This window comes from Podarcis melisellensis (assembly GCF_964234715.1).
Source record: "Podarcis melisellensis genome assembly, chromosome: 8".
Lineage (NCBI taxonomy): Eukaryota > Metazoa > Chordata > Lepidosauria > Squamata > Lacertidae > Podarcis > Podarcis melisellensis.
Genome location: NC_138540.1, coordinates 13133397 through 13150731, shown reverse-complemented (window position 1 = coordinate 13150731; position 17335 = coordinate 13133397). Strand labels below are relative to the sequence as shown.

At 48.7% G+C, this 17335-nt stretch overlaps 1 protein-coding gene across 3 annotated transcripts in view; it reads left to right on the top strand.

The window, feature by feature from the left end:
- DRAXIN (dorsal inhibitory axon guidance protein) overlaps positions 1–17335 on the top strand; it is a 36893-nt gene that overhangs the window by 4254 nt on the left and 15304 nt on the right. The window contains exons 1-2 of one of the 3 annotated variants that reach the window (XM_081923781.1): positions 7935–8904; positions 14891–15373. In XM_081923781.1, coding sequence (XP_081779907.1) covers positions 8853–8904; positions 14891–15373 — 535 coding nt within the window. In that variant the 5' untranslated portion in view covers positions 7935–8852. Of the gene's footprint in view, positions 1–7934; positions 8905–10653; positions 10994–14890; positions 15374–17335 lie in introns of those variants that run through there. The other 2 variants (XM_081923783.1, XM_081923782.1) reach the window with 2 other exon arrangements.

Here is a 17335-nt window from a genome sequence, read left to right as displayed (position 1 = left end):
TGATATCTGCCCCCGCAATGCAGCCTCTACAACAGTCTCTTGGCTACTGGTCTCCTCCCACTCTAGCTCACAATGTAGTTATTTACTCTTTCCGTGGTACTGATTTAGATCTTAATTCTCTCCTTGGTCCTGATGTAGATCTTCGTTCACCACTTCTTCCCTGGCAGGGGTGGGTGGGCACTATTCTGTGGTTAGCCTCAGCTGCCAAAATGACTTGGGACAACCCTGGTTGGAGTTCAGCAACACTCAAATGACCAAAATTTCCCCACCCCTGGCCCAGTGGCTGAACTGTGTTCTCCTGTGTGGTCTTCTTCTTTGGCGATCCCTCACAGCCGAGTACAGTGGCATAGCGTGGGTTGTCAGCACCTGGGGCAAGGCAAGTAATTTGCGCCCCCTAACCCGTGGATTTTAGTAGGGGCAGAGAGCTGCGAGTGCGAGCGCGCCCCCCCAGATGTTGCGGCCGGTGCGGCCGGCCCCCCCTGCACCCCCCACGCTACGCCACTGGCCAAGTAAGATTGTCTTCCATAAACACAGTTTTAACAGTGAGTCCGTAAGTCACTGTGGAGGCCAGTTCTGGATCCACACGTCCTTCCACAGTGGGGACATAGGTTTCCGGGCAGGAGTTGATAACGGTGAGGGTTTGCCAAGTGTGCCTTCCTCTTAGCACGTTTCTCTGAGTTCGAGTGTCTTCAAAGCCCATGACACCTTTGGTAAAGGCTGTTCTCCAACTGGAGCACTTGCAGGCCAGTGTTTCCCAGTTGTCGGCGTTTATACTACACTTTTTAAGATTTGCCTTGAGACAGTCTTTAAACCTCTTTTGTTGACCACCAACAAAACGCTTTTCATTTTTAAGTTTGGAATAGAGTAGTTGCTTTGGAAGACGATAATCAGGACACAACATGACCAGCCCAGTGAAGTTGATGTTGAAGAACTATTGCTTTGACACTGATGATCTTTGCTTCTTCCAGGACACTGGCATTAGTACACTGTACTGGAAGTGTACTGTGTGGTCTACAGTGGGTGAGCATCAAACATTTCAGAGCCCAGCCAGGCATACGAAACTAATTTTCCATTCTTTAACTCAGGCTTCCCCAACCTGGTGCCCTCCAGGACTTGGTGGACTCCAACTCCCATCAGACCCAGCCAGCACGACCAACGGGCAGGGCTGATGGGAGTTGCAGTACAGTAAGTCCTAGAGGGATGCAGCCTTCCTCGTCTTGTCCTAGAGAGGGATGGGGAACCTCCAGATCTGGGCTGGCGTGTCCCATTTTGCTGCTCGAAGAGAACCAGGGTTGCTGCCTTGCCCTGCCCCCCCCCCCACGTTGGACTCTGTGTGCCGTTCCCCATCATTGTTTCCCACCTCCATTGTCATGATGTTGGTCAAGGCCAGCCCTGACATCAGATGTGAATCAGGTTTGAAGTCCATATCATGAAAGCAGTTGCATAATTTTTCTGTAATTCCGTAAATACATTGCCTGGCAATGTATTGCGAAGCATGACATGCATGCTATGCAAATGTGGGGGGAAACCAATGCTTCTCTTGATTCCTGCAGCCCTTGTTAACTCTCCTGGCTCAGCTCTCCCTTGCCTCCTGCAAATCATAAGAGCAGACACTGGCAAAAAATCACGATGCGGGGAAAACCATGAAGCCAGCATTTGCCTCTTCAGAGCTCCATCCTTATTTTAGACATACTGTGGTACTTTGGTCCTCAAACGGCTTAGTTGTCGAACAAATCGGCTTCCAAACACCAAAAACCCGGAAATAAGTGTTCCGGTTTTTGAATGTTTTTCAGAAGCCAAACATCCAACACGGCTTCCGCTTGAGTGCAGGAAGTTCCTGCAGTCAATCAGAAGCCACGCCTTGGTTTTCGAAAGGTTTTGGGAGTCGAACGGATTTCTGGAACAGATTAAATTCAATAACCAAGGTTGTTGTTGTTGTTTAGTCATGTCCGACTCTTCGTGACCCCATGGACCCGAGCATGCCAGGCACTCCTGCCTTCCACTGCCTCCCACAGTTTGGTCAAACTCATGCTGGTAGCTTCGAGAACACTGTCCAACCATCTCATCCTCTGTCGTCCCCTTCTCCTTGTGCCCTCCATCTTTCCCAACATCAGGGTCTTTTCCAGGGAGTCTTCTCTTCTCATGAGGTGGCCAAAGTACTGGAGCCTCAGCTTCAGGATCTGTCCTTCCAGTGAGCACTCAGGGCTGATTTCCTTCAGAATGGAGAGGTTTGATCTTCTTGCAGTCCATGGGACTCTCAAGAGTCTCCTCCAGCACCATAATTCAAAACATCAATTCTTCGGCGATCAGTCTTCTTTATGGTCCAGCTGGACAAAGACAACAGGCAATAACCAAGGTACCACTGTATTTTGGTATATTGTGATGTTTAACTGGGTGATATATCACAATGCTGAAAACTGGATATCGCCCAGCCCTACTCCTAAGGGCCCCCCAGCCAACTGTTCCCCTTTGTAGGAGGACAGAACTCTCTCTGTGTTGTGTGATACATCCTGGCCTGTGGCCCCTAAGCTAGCCTGTTTGCCTTTGGGCGTGATGAAGGGTTTTGTTCCATTGCCAGGGTTGAGATAAGATTCAGGTGCCAGGCTGATCATGTCCCATATGTGGAGGGACTTGTTCACCCATTGCAACTTGCTCCCCCAAGAGGCCGTGATGGCTACCAACGTGGATGGCTACAAAAGAGGACTGGACAAATTATTGGAGGACAATATGTCTACTAGCCACAATGGCTATGCTGGGTCTCCATGGGTGGCGATATGATATAAACCATTGAGCCTCTTGGGCTTGCCCATCAGAAAGTCGAATCCCCGCGATGGGGTGAGTTCCCGTTGCTCTGTCCCAGCTCTGATGCCAACCGAGCAGTTTGAAAGCACACCAGTGCAAGTAGATAAATAGGTACAGCTGTGACGGGAAGGTAAACAGCATTTCTATGCACGCCGGCTTCTGTCACGGTGTCCTGTTGCACCAGAAGCAGTTTAGTCCTGCTGGCCACAGGATCTGGAAAGCTGTCTGTGGACAAACGCCGGCTCCCTCGGCTTGAAAGTGAGATGAGTGCCACAACCTCATAGTATCCTTTTGACTGGACTTAACCATCCAGGGGTCCTTTATCTTTGTGTTTACCTTAACATGGTCAGAGGCAGTAATGCTTCTGAATATCAGTTGCTGGACCCACAGGAAGGGAGACAACTCTTGTGCTCAGGTCTTGCTTGTGGCTTTCTCATTGGGCCACACTGAGAACAGGATGCTGGACTAGATGGGGAAGTGGCCTGATCCAGCAGCCTCTTCTTAGCTTCTAAAATCACATTCCTTCCCCCACCTGGGAACCATAGTTTGTTCAAGGTTCTGTGCATTGTAGCTCTGTGGAGGGGGGTAGGTAAAGTATGTTTCCAAGCACAATTCAAAGTGTTGGTGCTGACCTTTAAAGCCCTAAACGGCCTCGGTCCAGTATATCTGAAGGAGCGTCTCCACCCCCATCATCCAGCCCGGACACTGAGATCCAGCTCTGAGGGCCTTCTGGCGGTTCCCTCCCTGTGAGAAGTGAGGCTACAGGGAACCAGGCAGAGGGCCTTCTCGGTAGTGGCACCCGCCCTCCCTGCAGAACGTCCTCCCATCAGATGTCAAGGAAATAAACAACTACCTGACTTTTAGAAGACATCTGAAGGCAGCCTTGTTTCGGGAAGTTCTTAATATCTGATGTTTTATCATGTTTTTAATATTCTGTTATGAGCCACCTAGAGTGGCTAGGGAAACCCAGCCAGATGGACGGAGTATCAGTAATAAATTGTTGTTGTTGTTCCCCTAATTCTTCTTCTGGGAGAGGAATGCTGAGTCTGCTTTTCTGTACCCAATAAAAATGTGCAAAGGCAGCCCCAGAATATTTTAATGTGCAGATGAAGGCCATTAATCAACTCAGCACCTTCCTGCCATAGAAGAGCGGCCCTGCTTACAGGGGCGGCTGGGGGGGTGTCATCCCATAATGCATTGCGGCATGCCAGTTATTGTGTTGTGCCTGGGTCCTGCTTGCAAGTTTCCTACAGGCACCTGGTTGGCATCTGTGAGAACAGGACGCTGGATTCGATGGGCCACTGGCCTGATCCAACAGGCTCGTCTTATGTTCTCAAAGCATATTACTTCTCCCGCCTGGGAACTCTAGTTTATTTAGTGTGCTGCATATGTACCGTATTTTTCGCTCCATAAGACGCACATGACCATAAGACACATCTAGTTTTTAGAGGAGGGAAACAAGCAAAAAAAAAAAATTTCTGAATGAAACATTGGATGTATGTTTCTTGTGGTTCATGCTGTGGCCACAGACATGTGATCTGATGGTGAATTTGGGGTGACCCAATGCAAAAATCCTGAGGATCCATGTGGATCCGTGCTTTGTAACCACATTTTTGCACCACTGCAGCCCCACGCAACAGTGGATGCATGATTTTTTTTTGGTGCAGGCTGTAGCCATGGACATGCTATGTGATCTGATGGTGAATTTGGGGTGACCCAATGCAAAAATCCTGAGGATCCATGGGCTTTTACCTCCCCCCTCCCAGGCAGCCTCCGCTAGCGCCCCTTATCTCTCTCCTGATCCCACCAATCAGCTATTTCCTTTCCACACTCCCTTCCCTCTTGTTTGCCTTAATGTCTTTTCCTTAGCTGGAGTTTTTTGCTCCTCCTTTTCTTCTAATTTCTCTCCTTATTGCTTTAGTCTTCCTGTTTCCCCCTTTGCAAGTTTGCTGTCTTTACCTCCCCTCTTCCAGGCAGCCTCCTTTATCTCTAGCATCCCTTATCTCTCTCCCTGATTGGCAAACGATCAGTGGCTTTGTTTCAACACTCACTTCCCTCTTTCAAAAAAGAAAGAAAGCGTTATCTGCTTTTTGCCCCTGGACAATTCAGCTCCAGGGACCACACATTCGCTCCATAAGACACACAGACATTTCCCCTTACTTTTTAGGAAGAAAAAAGTGTGTCTTATGGAGCAAAACATATGGTAGTTCTGTAAGAGATAATCTACAGCTCCCAGGATTCACTTTTGGGTGTTTGTGTGCTCTTTAAATGTGTGGTGTGTAATGCAGTCCCAAAAGTTGCAGAAGAGCAAACAATGAATGACCGTACCCTGACACTGGCACATCAAATACATGTGGATAGTACAGATCTAATAAAATGGGGAAACAGGCGTGATTGAAGGCAACACAGGCTGTTGGTTTCCAGCATTTGCACATTATCTCATTTGAATTAACTTGCATGATCCACCTGCGTTCAGATTGTCAATTTCATTGCATTTCGAGCTGAATCTACCCACAATCTTGCTCTCCAGAAGAAGTCATCGTATTGAAGTCGCTTTGTCTCTCCAGTAAAAGGGACCCCTGACCATTAGGTCCAGTCGTGATCGACTCTGGGGTTGTGGCGCTCATCTCGCTTTATTGGCCGAGGGAGCCGGCGTACAACTTCCGGGTCATGTGGCCAGCAGGACTAAGCCGCTTCTGGCGAACCAGAGCAGCGCATGGAAACACCGTTTACCTTCCCGCCGGTGTGGTACCTATTTATCTACTTGCACTTTGACGTGCTTTTGAACTGCTAGGTTGGCAGGAGCAGGGACCGAGCAACAGGAGCTCACCCCGTCGTGGGGATTCAAACCACCAACCTTCTGATCGGCAAGCCCAAGAGGCTCAGTGGTTTAACCCACAGCGCCACCCATGTCCCTTCGTCTCTCCAGTAGGTTGATATTAAATTCCAATGCCGGCTTGACTTTTCTTTTCATCTCCGTATATAGACTTGGTCAGGGAACTCTGGCCACAGCAGTTCAGGAATTGGTGACTTCAAGATTGGACTACTACAATGTAATCTTTGTGGGGCTTCCTTTTGCGTTTGACTGGGAAACTGCAGTTGGTGCAGGACACGCCAGCCCAGCTGCTGACAGGAGTGAGGCTCTTTCAGCTCAGAGATATGCACTCGGCCAAGTTCAAGGTTTTCCTATTAGTAGACAAAGCCCTTAACATATTGGGGCTGGTTTACTTGCATGCGTTGCCCTAGATGTGTTGCCCACTCGACCACTTTGATTTGCAGTACTGGAACTCTTACAGGTGCCACATAATACTCAATCGGCTGTTATAAGAAATAGATATTTCAGTGTGGCAACTGTGGAACTCCCTGCCTGTTGACACCTTTGCGGTATGCTTAAAATATTTTCTTTTAGGAACACCTATCCAGACACATAGCTGCCAATGTGTTCGTCTCTTCTTCTTTACTGTTGGTTTAAATTTATTTATTTTTAGTGTTAAACTGGTATTTTTACCAGAAATTTTTTGTATTCCTTGAAAACCGCTTGGAGGTTATATCAATCGCATGAAATAAAAAGTAAAATATAAAAATAAACATGGACGTAGCCAGGGTTTATGTTGGGGGGGAGGGTTTTTGTTGGGGGGCAGAACCGACGTGATTGGTCAGTTAAGTATTTCTATGGTTTTACTTTATCTGGGGGGTCGGGGAAGCTTCCCCCCTACCCCACCCTTGGCTATGCCCATGAAAATAAACCTTAAACTAAAAACAAAAAGGTTGTACCCAACTGAGTCCTCCATGCTAGACCTGCTGAGATTAATGGACCAAAGGTTATCATGTTCTACTTGTCTAACACTGGAAACGATCCAGCTCTTGTTTTTCCCAGCTGAACATATCTGTGCACATCTTAGGGTACCTGTTCCCACCCTGCTCAGAAACAGCAGCATTCCTTTCGTGGACTATTTTTTAAAAACTACAGTCTAATGAAATCGCTGGCAGGATTCAAGATAAAAGCAGCAGCAGAAGAATGATAAAATAAGTGTACTAGAGAAACTGTGTGTAATATAATGCAGTAGAAAAGGTTTTGGTAAGAACTTTGCAGAAGTGGGGGTGGAAAGTCAATTTATGGAATCATTGGGTATGAAGATTATTGTGAAAATGCTTGAAAAAAATTATACAAGCAAAAGAGAAAGAAACAGCAGTGTTAAGTGGTATGCGAAGAGTTGGAATGAAATAAAATGAAATAAAAAACGTAAGACAAAAGGAGAATCAGCGGTCCATTCATGACCAGATGGGGAGAAATAGCCATCCAGAGTGGCTGGGGAAACCCAGCCAGATGGGCGGGGTATAAATAATAAATTATTATAATATTATTATTATAAATAGGTTGGCCACTGTGAGAACAGGACGCTGGACTAGATGGGCGGTGGGCCTGATCCAGCCGCGTTTTTCTTCTGTTCTTGAAAGGGAAGTTGGGGAGGAGGGGGGGACGCCCCCCAAGTTGGAAAGGATACGCGCTTGTCCGGAGTCCTTGGTGGGCCGTTTGTGAAGAACGAATTGCCGGAGCTGGCAAGGAATTTAAAAGACAGAGAGGCTGGTTGAAGCAAAGGGGGCGACCTCGGCTTTCAGAGCGGGCTGAATGCGCAGGAAACGGTCGGGGGTGGGATATAATAGACCAGGCCCCAGAAAAGAAGAAGAAGAGGGGCTTCCAATAGATCCTTAGGGGGCGCTTTTCTTCTCTGCTCTTGGGAAGTTTGCAAAGCCAGCGGACTGGGGGCGCCGAGGCCTCGCGCGCTCGGCGGGGTCCCGGGAGCTCTCCAAACATGTCCCGTCTCTCCCAGGCCCGGGCGCGCAGCGAGCAGATGGAGGCCGGCGCAGCGGGGCAGGCTCGCCGCATTGAGCCCGGCACAATGGGACCCCGTCTCGCCTGCTCTTGCCGCCCTCCTGCGAGAACCTCCTCGCCGCCCGGCTGCTGGTGCGCGCGGGGCCCGACGGGCGCTTCCGAGACGCTCGTCCATCATCCGGCGCGCCCCTGCCAAGTCCCATTGACGCGCCTGGAGTTTTTGGCACGGATGGCGTGGCCGCTGGTGGCGCATTGGGGCTCGCCTCGGACGCGCAATGGGGGGACCCGGGGGACTGGGAGGGAGGGAGGGAGAGAGGTGGACTCCTTCCTCTCGACGCTTTGGAAAATATAAAAATGGGGAGGGCTCCCCCTGTCTTTTCAGCACAATCTCTGGCTCTTTCTCTCTCGCCCCTTTCAAATGCGCTTCCCCAAGGACGCGCGCAATCTTCCCTCGCCCGGGCGCCGTGGAGAAAGCGCAGCCAGCACGACGCCGCACCTGTTCCTCCGGCCCGGCGAAAATGCCAACTCGCTTGATGGATTGCCAAGCGGCTTTGTGCAAATATATATACGCCACAGTGGGATTTTTTTTGGGGGGGGGAGGGGAGGATAATAAGTCTTGGCTGCTGTAACTGGCCCCGTTTTTAACCATGCTTGGTTTTTTGATGATCCGGCTTGGGGAAAGGGCGGGTGGACTCAGAGGTTGTACTATTCATTATTATGTTTTATTTGTGGGTGGTGCTCAAAGTTTTTAAATTTTTCATTATGGAATGTATATAGAACCGAGAGAACAGCTGAAAAGTAAAAGACGAAAAGCCCAAAGTATAAAATAGAGGCTAGATAGCCCAGCTGGTCAGAGTGCGGTGCTGAGAACTCCAAGGCTGCAGGTTCGATCCCTGTATGGGGCAGTTGCTTATTCCTGCATTGCAGCAGGTTGGACTAGATGATCCTTAGGGACCCCTTCCAACTTTACAATTCTGTGATTCAATAATTCTATGATGAAGCAGTTTCACGTGGGCTAAAGTAACAAAAGCCCAAGGAAAGACTATTGGTGTTAATGGATTATCAAGTATAGCTCCAGATTTGCCACAGGCATGAGACGCTTCATAATGATGGTTCTGTTGTATATGTAAGAAAAGGAGCCAAAACATATTTAAAGTGCCTGGAAGTTCTAGAGCTTGTCAAAATCTCGAATTAGGCATAATTTCCCCGATTATAGATGAATTCTAAAACATTTTCTTGTTTTCTGATCTGGCTTCGGAAAAGAGCAGGTGATTTTAGAGAATGTATTCTGATTGGAATTAATTATAATTAGTATTAGTACTAAAGGAGCATCTCCACCCCCATCGTTCTGCCTGGACACTGAGGTCCAGCTCCAAGGGCCTTCTGGCGGTTCCCTCCCTGCGAGAAGTGAGGTTATAGGGAACCAGGCACAGGGCCTTCTCAGCAGTGGCACCCTCCCTGAGGAAAGTCCTCTGATCAGATTCATCAAGGAGAGAAATAACTAGGGAAGCTTTTAATGTTTGGTGTTTTCTTATATTTTTATATGTGTTGGAAACTGCCCAGAGTGGCTAGGGCAACCCAACAAGATGGGCAGGGTATAAATAATAAAATTGTTATTAATAATAAAAAACCTGCCATTTACCTTTCCGCCGCAGCAGTACCTATTTATCTACTTGCACTGGTGTGCTTTTGAACTGCTAGGTTGGGAGGAGCTGGGACAAAGCAACGGGAGCTCACCCCATCGCGGAGATTTGAACCACCGACCATCTGATCCGCAAGCCCAAGAGGCTCAGTGGAAAATGGCATTTCCGTGCACTCTGGTTTCTGTCACAGTGTTCCGTTGTGCCAGAAGTGGTTTAGTCCTGATGGCCACACGACCCGGAAAGCTGTCTGTGGCCAAACACCGGCTTCCTCTGCCTGAAAGCGAGATGAGCGGCGCAACCCCATAGTTGCCTTTGACTGAACTTAACCGTCAAGGGAGGGATGCGGGTGGCGCTGTGGGTTAAACCACAGAGCCTAGGACTTGCCGATCAGAAGGTCGGCGGTTCGAACCCCCCGCGACAGGGTGAGCGCTCGTTGCTCGGTCCCTGCTCCTGCCAACCTAGCACTTTGAAAGCACATCAAAGTGCAAGTAGATCAATAGGTACCGCTCCGGCGGGAAGGTAAACGGCATTTCCGTGCACTGCTCTGGTTCGCCAGAAGCGGCTTAGTCCTGCTGGCCACATGACCCGGAAGCTGTACGCCAGCTCCCTCGGCCAATAAAGCGAGATGAGCGCCACAACCCCAGAGTCGGCCACGACTGGACCTAATGGTCAGGGGTCCCTTTACCTTTTTAACCGTCAAGGGGGCCTTGACCTTTTTACCTTTTTTACCTGCACTTCACCAAAAGGTCCTGGGCCAGCTTACAACAATTTAACTTTCAGAATTAGAAACAGGCAAGGTGTGACATAACTGGGCTTCTGAAGCACCACAAGGTTGCCACAGAAATAATGTAGTTGGTTAAGGGAGCCGTGGACCCCAAAAGCTTGAAAACCTCCACTCTAGGAGGTTTCAAAACCGGACTGGCAAGGGGCGTGGCCTGGAGTGAGAAGGGCCAAGTAGTTGGGCCTGGAGGGCCAAATCTGCGCCTGCACCAGCCCCTGCTGCTATTCCACCAAAGTTTTCTGCTGCAGGCATGTGAGATGATCAGGGAAGACAATGGCATGGAGCCAGCCACTGTGATCGCCCATCACAGAATCTAATTCTTCCTTCGGATATATCTTTGTAGAAAAGGGGCTTTGTGGAAGAACGTGCGGGGTGTGTGTGCTGATACAACTTGTTTCTTGCTGTTGATAATGTTCCTCTGTTTCTTTGGCCTTGGTGAAGTAACAGGTGCCAATCTGGTTTCTTTTCTTTTTTTACACGTTGCTTCTGGTGGAGGAGAAATCCTGGAACATTTACTTGGCTGCCGTTAACATGTTGGCTGACAACGGGATGCTTGATGCCTCCCCACCCAGATTTCCTTTCAGGGCAGGCATTGCTTCCGCTGTGATCTGTCAATTTTCACAGAAAAACACGAGCCGAGGGAAATTGCAACTTGGCTGGTCGCCTATGGTGCACTAGAACACCTCTCTAGGCAACCAGGGGGAAGAAAAATCACCATCAAATACAAGAACGAAAAACCACCAGAAGTAGCACAGAGGCTAAGGTTTTAATAAATAGTTCTGGGAGGACAGAAAAGTCCTAAAACTGTCAGTGCTTGTGTCTCTGTGGGTTCTGCTAGGTGGGGCATTCCATAGCTAGGGACACCGCCACCAAAAACTCGCTCTGGACTTCCGAGTGATGGAGAACACAGAGAAAGGCCTCTTTAAGATTCAGGTAGGTACATAGGCTTGACTACTGCAATGTGTTCTGTGTGGGACTGCCCTTGGACTTAGACTGGAAGCCCCAGCTTGTGCAAAATTCTGCAGCTAGACTATCGATGGGATAAGCTATTGAGAGCATAGAACTCCAGTGCTCCAAAGCTAATGCTGGCATTAATTTATGAGGCCCTTAACAACTTACATAGGCGCAGGTGATGCTGCGGGTTAAACAACAGAGCCTAGGACTTGCTGATCAGAAGGTCGGTGGTTCAAATCCCTGCAACGGGATGAGCTCCCGTTGCTTGGTCCCTGCTCCTGCCAAACCTACTCTGTATGGTTTGTCCAATGCACACTGCTTGCAAATGCCAATGATGAAGTAGTATATCAACGTTGTAAGTAAATAAATAGCAGTGGAGGGATTCTGTTAAGTTTGAACCCTTCTCCCTGAAATACTAGATTTCTAAATGCAAGGCATTTGTCGTCATCTGGAGGCTCATTCCATCAGCGTGAAGGCAGTCACAGTCCAGGCGCAGGTTGATTATCGCTAGGCTTTCGATTTTGGGAAGGCCAGGAATTTTCCCTCTGGAGTTTTATTTTTCGCTCCAAGGTCGGATGCGTGATTGACAAGTCGGGTGGCCACCTGCTCGCCATCTGCTTCAGCATCTTCAACTTCCTGACTTTTTCCCACTGAAGGCAAGCCAGCTGTGCAGCACAGGCAGGCCGGGAGTGCCAACCAGATCTGGCAGGACAGCCCTGATGTGGCAGGGCGCAACAGCTGGCGTGCGGCAATGCATTATTGGGAGGCACCCCTGCGCACACAGGGTCACTCTTCTATGACAGGGAGATGCTGGGTTGATTAATGGCCTTCATTTGCACATGAAAGCATTCTGGGGCTGCCGTTGCACCTGATTCTTGGGTGCAGGAAAGCAGACTCAGCATACAAAGTCTGTGTGTTTGTGCTTGTGTGTGTGTCCAATTTTTCCCACCAGGAAAATAATTACGGGAACTGTTGTTGTTGTTGTTTAGCCGTTTAGTCGTGTCCGACTCTTCGTGACCCCATGGACCAGAGCACGCCAGGCACTCCTATCTTCCGCTGCCTCCTGCAGTTTGGTCAGACTCATGCTGGTAGCTTTGAGAACACTGTCCAACCATCTCATCCTCTGTTGTCCCCTTCTCCGTGTGCCCTCCATCTTTCCCAACATCAGGGTCTTTTCCAGGGAGTCTTCTCTTCTCATGAGGTGGCCAAAGTATTGGAGCCTCAGCTTCACGATCTGTCCTTCCAGTGAGCACTCAGGGCTGATTTCCTTCAGAATGGAGAGGTTTGATCTTCTTGCAGTCCATGGGACTCTCAAGAGTCTCCTCCAGCACCATAATTCAAAAGCATCCATTCTTCAGCGATCAGCCTTCTTTATGGTCCAGCTCTCACTTCCATACATCACTACTGGAAAAACCATAGCTTTAACTATATGGACCTTTGTTGGCAAGGTGATGTCTCTGCTTTTTAAGATGGGAACTGTAGTTTTCCCAAAACAGAGCTTAAAGGCACAGAACCCTGAACAAACCAGAGTTTCCAGGTTGGGAAAGGAATGTCCTTTCAGAAGCTAAGAAGAGGCTGCTGGATCAGGCCACTGGCCCATCTAGTCCTGTTCTCAGCTTGGCCTAATGGGAAAGCCACAAGCAAGAGCTGAGTATAATAATAATAATAATAATAATAATAATAATAATAATAATAATTTATTATTTATACCCTGCCCATCTGGGTGGGTTTCTCCAGCCGCTACAGCGCTCTCTCTTCTCCTGTGGTTTCCAACAACTGGTATTCAGAAACATTCACTGCCTCCAACTGTGGAGGCAGAGTAGACCTATCATGGCTAGTACTTTACTCCTCCAAGAGCTACAGCTCCCTTTGCAAACTACAGATCCCAAGATTCTCTGTGGGGATTCTTGAGTGTACACACACACACACACACACACACACTGGGCAGCTTCCAACACACATAAAAAAAATAAAACATCAAATATTTAAAACTTCCCTAAACAGGACTGCCTTCAGATGTCTTCTAAAACTTGTGTAGTTCTTTATCTTTGACATCTGGTGGGAGGTCATTCTACAGGGTGGGTGCCACCACCGAGAAGGCCCTCTGCCTGGTTCCCTGTAACCTTACTTCTCACAGGGAGGGAACTGCCAGAAGACCCTCAGAGCTGGACCTCAGTGTCCAGGCTGAGCAATGGGGGTGGAGACGCACCTTCAGGTACACAGGGCCGAGGCTGTTTAGGGCTTTCAAGGTCAGCACCAACACTTTGAATTGTGCTTTGAAATGTACTGGGAGCCAACGTAGGTCTTTCAGGACTGGTGTTATAAGGTCCCGGCAAGTCCAGCTGCTGCGTTCTGGATTACAGACGTACCTCGGGTTACATACGCTTCAGGTTACATACGCTTCAGGTTACAGACTCCGCTAACCCAGAAATAGTGCTTCAGGTTAAGAACTTTGCTTCGGGATGAGAACAGAAATCGTGCTCTGGCGGCGTGGCAGCAGCAGGAGGCCCCATTAGCTAAAGTGGTGCTTCAGGTTAAGAACAGTTTCAGGTTAAGTACGGACCTCCAGAACGAATTAAGTACTTAACCCGTGGTACCACTGCAGTTGTAGTTTCTGAATCCCCTTCAAAGGTAGGCCCCACAGAGAGCGCATTGAGGACACAACACTTGATTTCACAAACAGAACTTTACAAAAGCGTCTTGCGTGGACACAGCTTGGGCTGACCACTGTCCTTCAGCCTAACCGACCTCACAGGGTTGTTGTGAGAATAAAATCAGGGAAGGGGAGAAGAAGGCTTGTGTGTCCTGAGCTGACGGGTGTCTTCTTCCTCTTTGGCGATCCCTCGTAGCCAAATCAGATTGTCTTCCATGAACACGGTTTTAACAGTGAGCCCGTAAGTGATTGTGGAGGCCAATTCTGGATCCACACATCCTTCCCCAGTGGGGACGTAGGTTGATCACAGTGAGGGTTTGCCAAGCATGCCTTCCTCCTAGCACGTTTCTCTGAGTTCGAGTGTCTTCAAAGCCCATGACACCTTTGGTAAAGGCTGTTCTTTAACTGGAGCACTCGCAGGCCAGTGTTCCCCAGTTGGCGGTGTTCATACTACATTTTTTAAGAATTGCCTTGAGAGAGTCTTTAAACCTCTTTTGTTGACAACTGGCATTATGCTTTCCCTTTTTAATAATTTTTTATTGGAAATTTTATTTACAACATAACACAAACCCCCCACCCCCCAACACAGAAATCCACCCCATCAGACACAAACCTAACAAACAACAAGCATAATTTACAACAATACAAACAACCAAATAAAAGACTTCCTTTATCCTGTTTCTGGCATCCTTATTTACTTCTTATAAGCTGTTTCCTTTATGAATAATTATTAAGATTTTTCTAATTATAACTTAAATATCCACAAAGTCTCCTGCAGACATTAATCGAAACAAGTCCAGGTATGAATTTTAGGGCACTGTTTTGTGAAGTATTCTCTGCATTTTCCCCATGCTTTTTGGAATTCTTGTCTAGTATGATCTCTGTTAATCTAGCCAGTTCAACATACTCTAACAGTTTGTCTTGCCATTCCTTTTTCGTTGGCACAATTTCTTTTTTCCAGTTTTTAGCAATTAGGATCCTTGCCGCTCCTGCAGCATAGAGGAATATTTTCTGATCTTCTCTTGCTATACCTGCGTCCGTTTCTTCTACTGGCATTATGCTTTCCATTTTAAATTCGGAATAGAGCAGTTGCTTCGGAAGATGATCATCAGGCATCCGCACAACATGACCAGTCCAACAAAGTTGATGTTGAACAGGTGTACAGGTGGGAAATAAATGCAATTGGTGAACAGCAAATTGACACCCTGCTTCTTCTGTTACAGGTGAGGCACCTGGAAGCATGGCCTGCACAGCCTCCCCCTCTGCCTCTACCATCTTTGCCTTCTGCCTCCTGACCGTCTGCCCCACGGACTCTCTCGACCCTGGGCCCGCTGCGCCCCCCAGCCTCCCCGAGGTGGGCAACAGCTTCCCAAGCCGGGATGCCTGGCCGCACCCGATGATACGGACCACGGCGCACCACCGCGGGCACGGCGGCTTGGGCAAACACGACCGGGCCCATTATGGGATGCCGGCGCCCAGAGGGGGCAGAGAGGGGCCCGGCCTGCAGGTACTGAGCCGGCCGGCTTCGGTCGACGACCCAGGGCGGAAGGACCGGCCCGCGGGCCTCCGGCAAAAGGACGTTTTCCTGGGCTTTGAGTTTCCGTATCCCGATCAGGAAAACCATGCCCCTGGGTCCGAACGGGTGAAGAAGCAGAACCGGGACCACAGGCGCCACAGCCGGAGAGACAGATTGAGGCAGCACAGAGGTATCCTTCGAGGGGTGATGGAGGGTTGCCTGTTTATATGCGATACAATAAATACGATATCTTTATTGTCATTGTCCCATACAGAACAATGAAACTGAAAGTCTACATAAAACATTCAAAAACCCCTAAAAACTCTGAAACTCCATTTTAAAATACACTATACTATACTATACTATACTACACTACACTACACTACACTACACTACACTACACTACACTACACTATAAAAATCCCTAAAAACTCTGAAACCCCATTTTAAAATACACTATACTATACTATACTATACTATACTATACTATACTATACTATACTATACTATACTATACTATAAAATAAAGGTAAAGGTACCCCTGCCCTTACGGGCCAGTCTTGACAGACTCTAGGGTTGTGCACTCATCTCACTCTAGAGGCCGGGAGCCAGCGTTGTCCACAGACACTTCCAGGTCACGTGGCCAGCGTGACAAGCTGCATCTGGCGTGCCAGCGCAGCACATGAAACGCCGTTTACCTTCCTGCTGGTAAGCGGTCCCTATTTGTCTACTTGCACCCGGGGGTGCTTTCGAACTGCTAGGTTGGCAGGCGCTGGGATCGAACGATGGGAGCGCACCCCGCCGCAGGGATTCGAACCACTGATCATGCAATCGGCAAGTCCTAGGCGCTGAGGTTTTACCCACAGCGCCACCCCTATACTATAAAATACACTATACTATAGAGACCCCTTATGCTGCGTTTAGAACCAGAATTGCATTTGCAATAGGGAAGTTTTTAATATTTAATGCTGTACAGTGGTACCTCGGGTTACATACGCTTCAGGTTACAGACTCCGCTAACCCAGAAATAGTACCTTGGGTTAAGAACTTTGCTTCAGGATGAGAACAGAAATCATGCTCCGGCGGCGCGGTGGCAGCAGGAGGCCCCATTAGCTAAAGTGGTGCTTCAGGTTAAGAACAGTTTCAGGTTAAGAACGGACCTCCGGAACGAATTAAGTTCTTAACCCGAGGTACCACTGTATCCCTCTTTTCCAAGGACAGTCCCAGATTTCCGGCAGCGGTCCCAGCTTCTTCTTCGATCCCGGAATGTCCAGCTTTTCTTTAGGATGTCCCTGTTTTCATCGGAGGGCGTGCCACTCACTGCCTCTCAGCCTGACCTACCTCTCAGGGTTGTTGCGAGGCTAAAATTGCATTGCCCGGGTTGTTTTTCTTCCCCTCAGACGAGAACTGCCCATAAGAGTGGATCCGAGGAGCCCTGCTGGATCACGCATGCCAATGGCCCGTCGAGTCCAGTATCCAGTTCTCACAGGGGCCAAATTTCCCCAAGAGACCTAGGAATCCAGATAGACTGCCCCTGGACTTGGAGGTTCTATAGGAATGTTAGAAGAGCCTGTCTGCTGGATCAGCCTAAGGCCCATTTAGTCCAGCATCCTGTTCTCACCGTGGCCATACAGAGGAGGCCTGAAAGCAGGGCTCTCCCCGGTCCTCTCCTGTGTTTTCCGGCAGCTGGTGTTCAGAAGCATTACTGCTTCTGACTGTGGAGGCAGAGGAAAGCCGTTGTGCCCAGCAGCCATCGAAAACTTCCTCCTCAAAATATACTCGGAGTCGAGAGTGGATTTCATGCTCTTTATTCAGCTCATAGTGGTAAGGAGGAATGGAAGTTCCCCCAGAATCCCTGCTTTATATACATTATTTACACAATGGGCTGCACGTGATTGGCTAATTCCGGGGTTCTCCTGTAGGCCAATCAGGTTGCGGATTCACTTCCACCTGGAGCTGGATTGGGTGGCTCCAGTGGACCAATCAGACTGCTGCATTCTGGATCCTATTGTTCTAGGACCAATCAGACTGCTGCATTCTGGATCCTATTGTGCTAGGACTGTAGGCTTAGGCCCTTTACTTTGCCAGAGAATTGCTTACCCGCGTCCCCAGGACCGAGAAGAGAATAAAAAAATTCCAGGAAAGTTTCTTC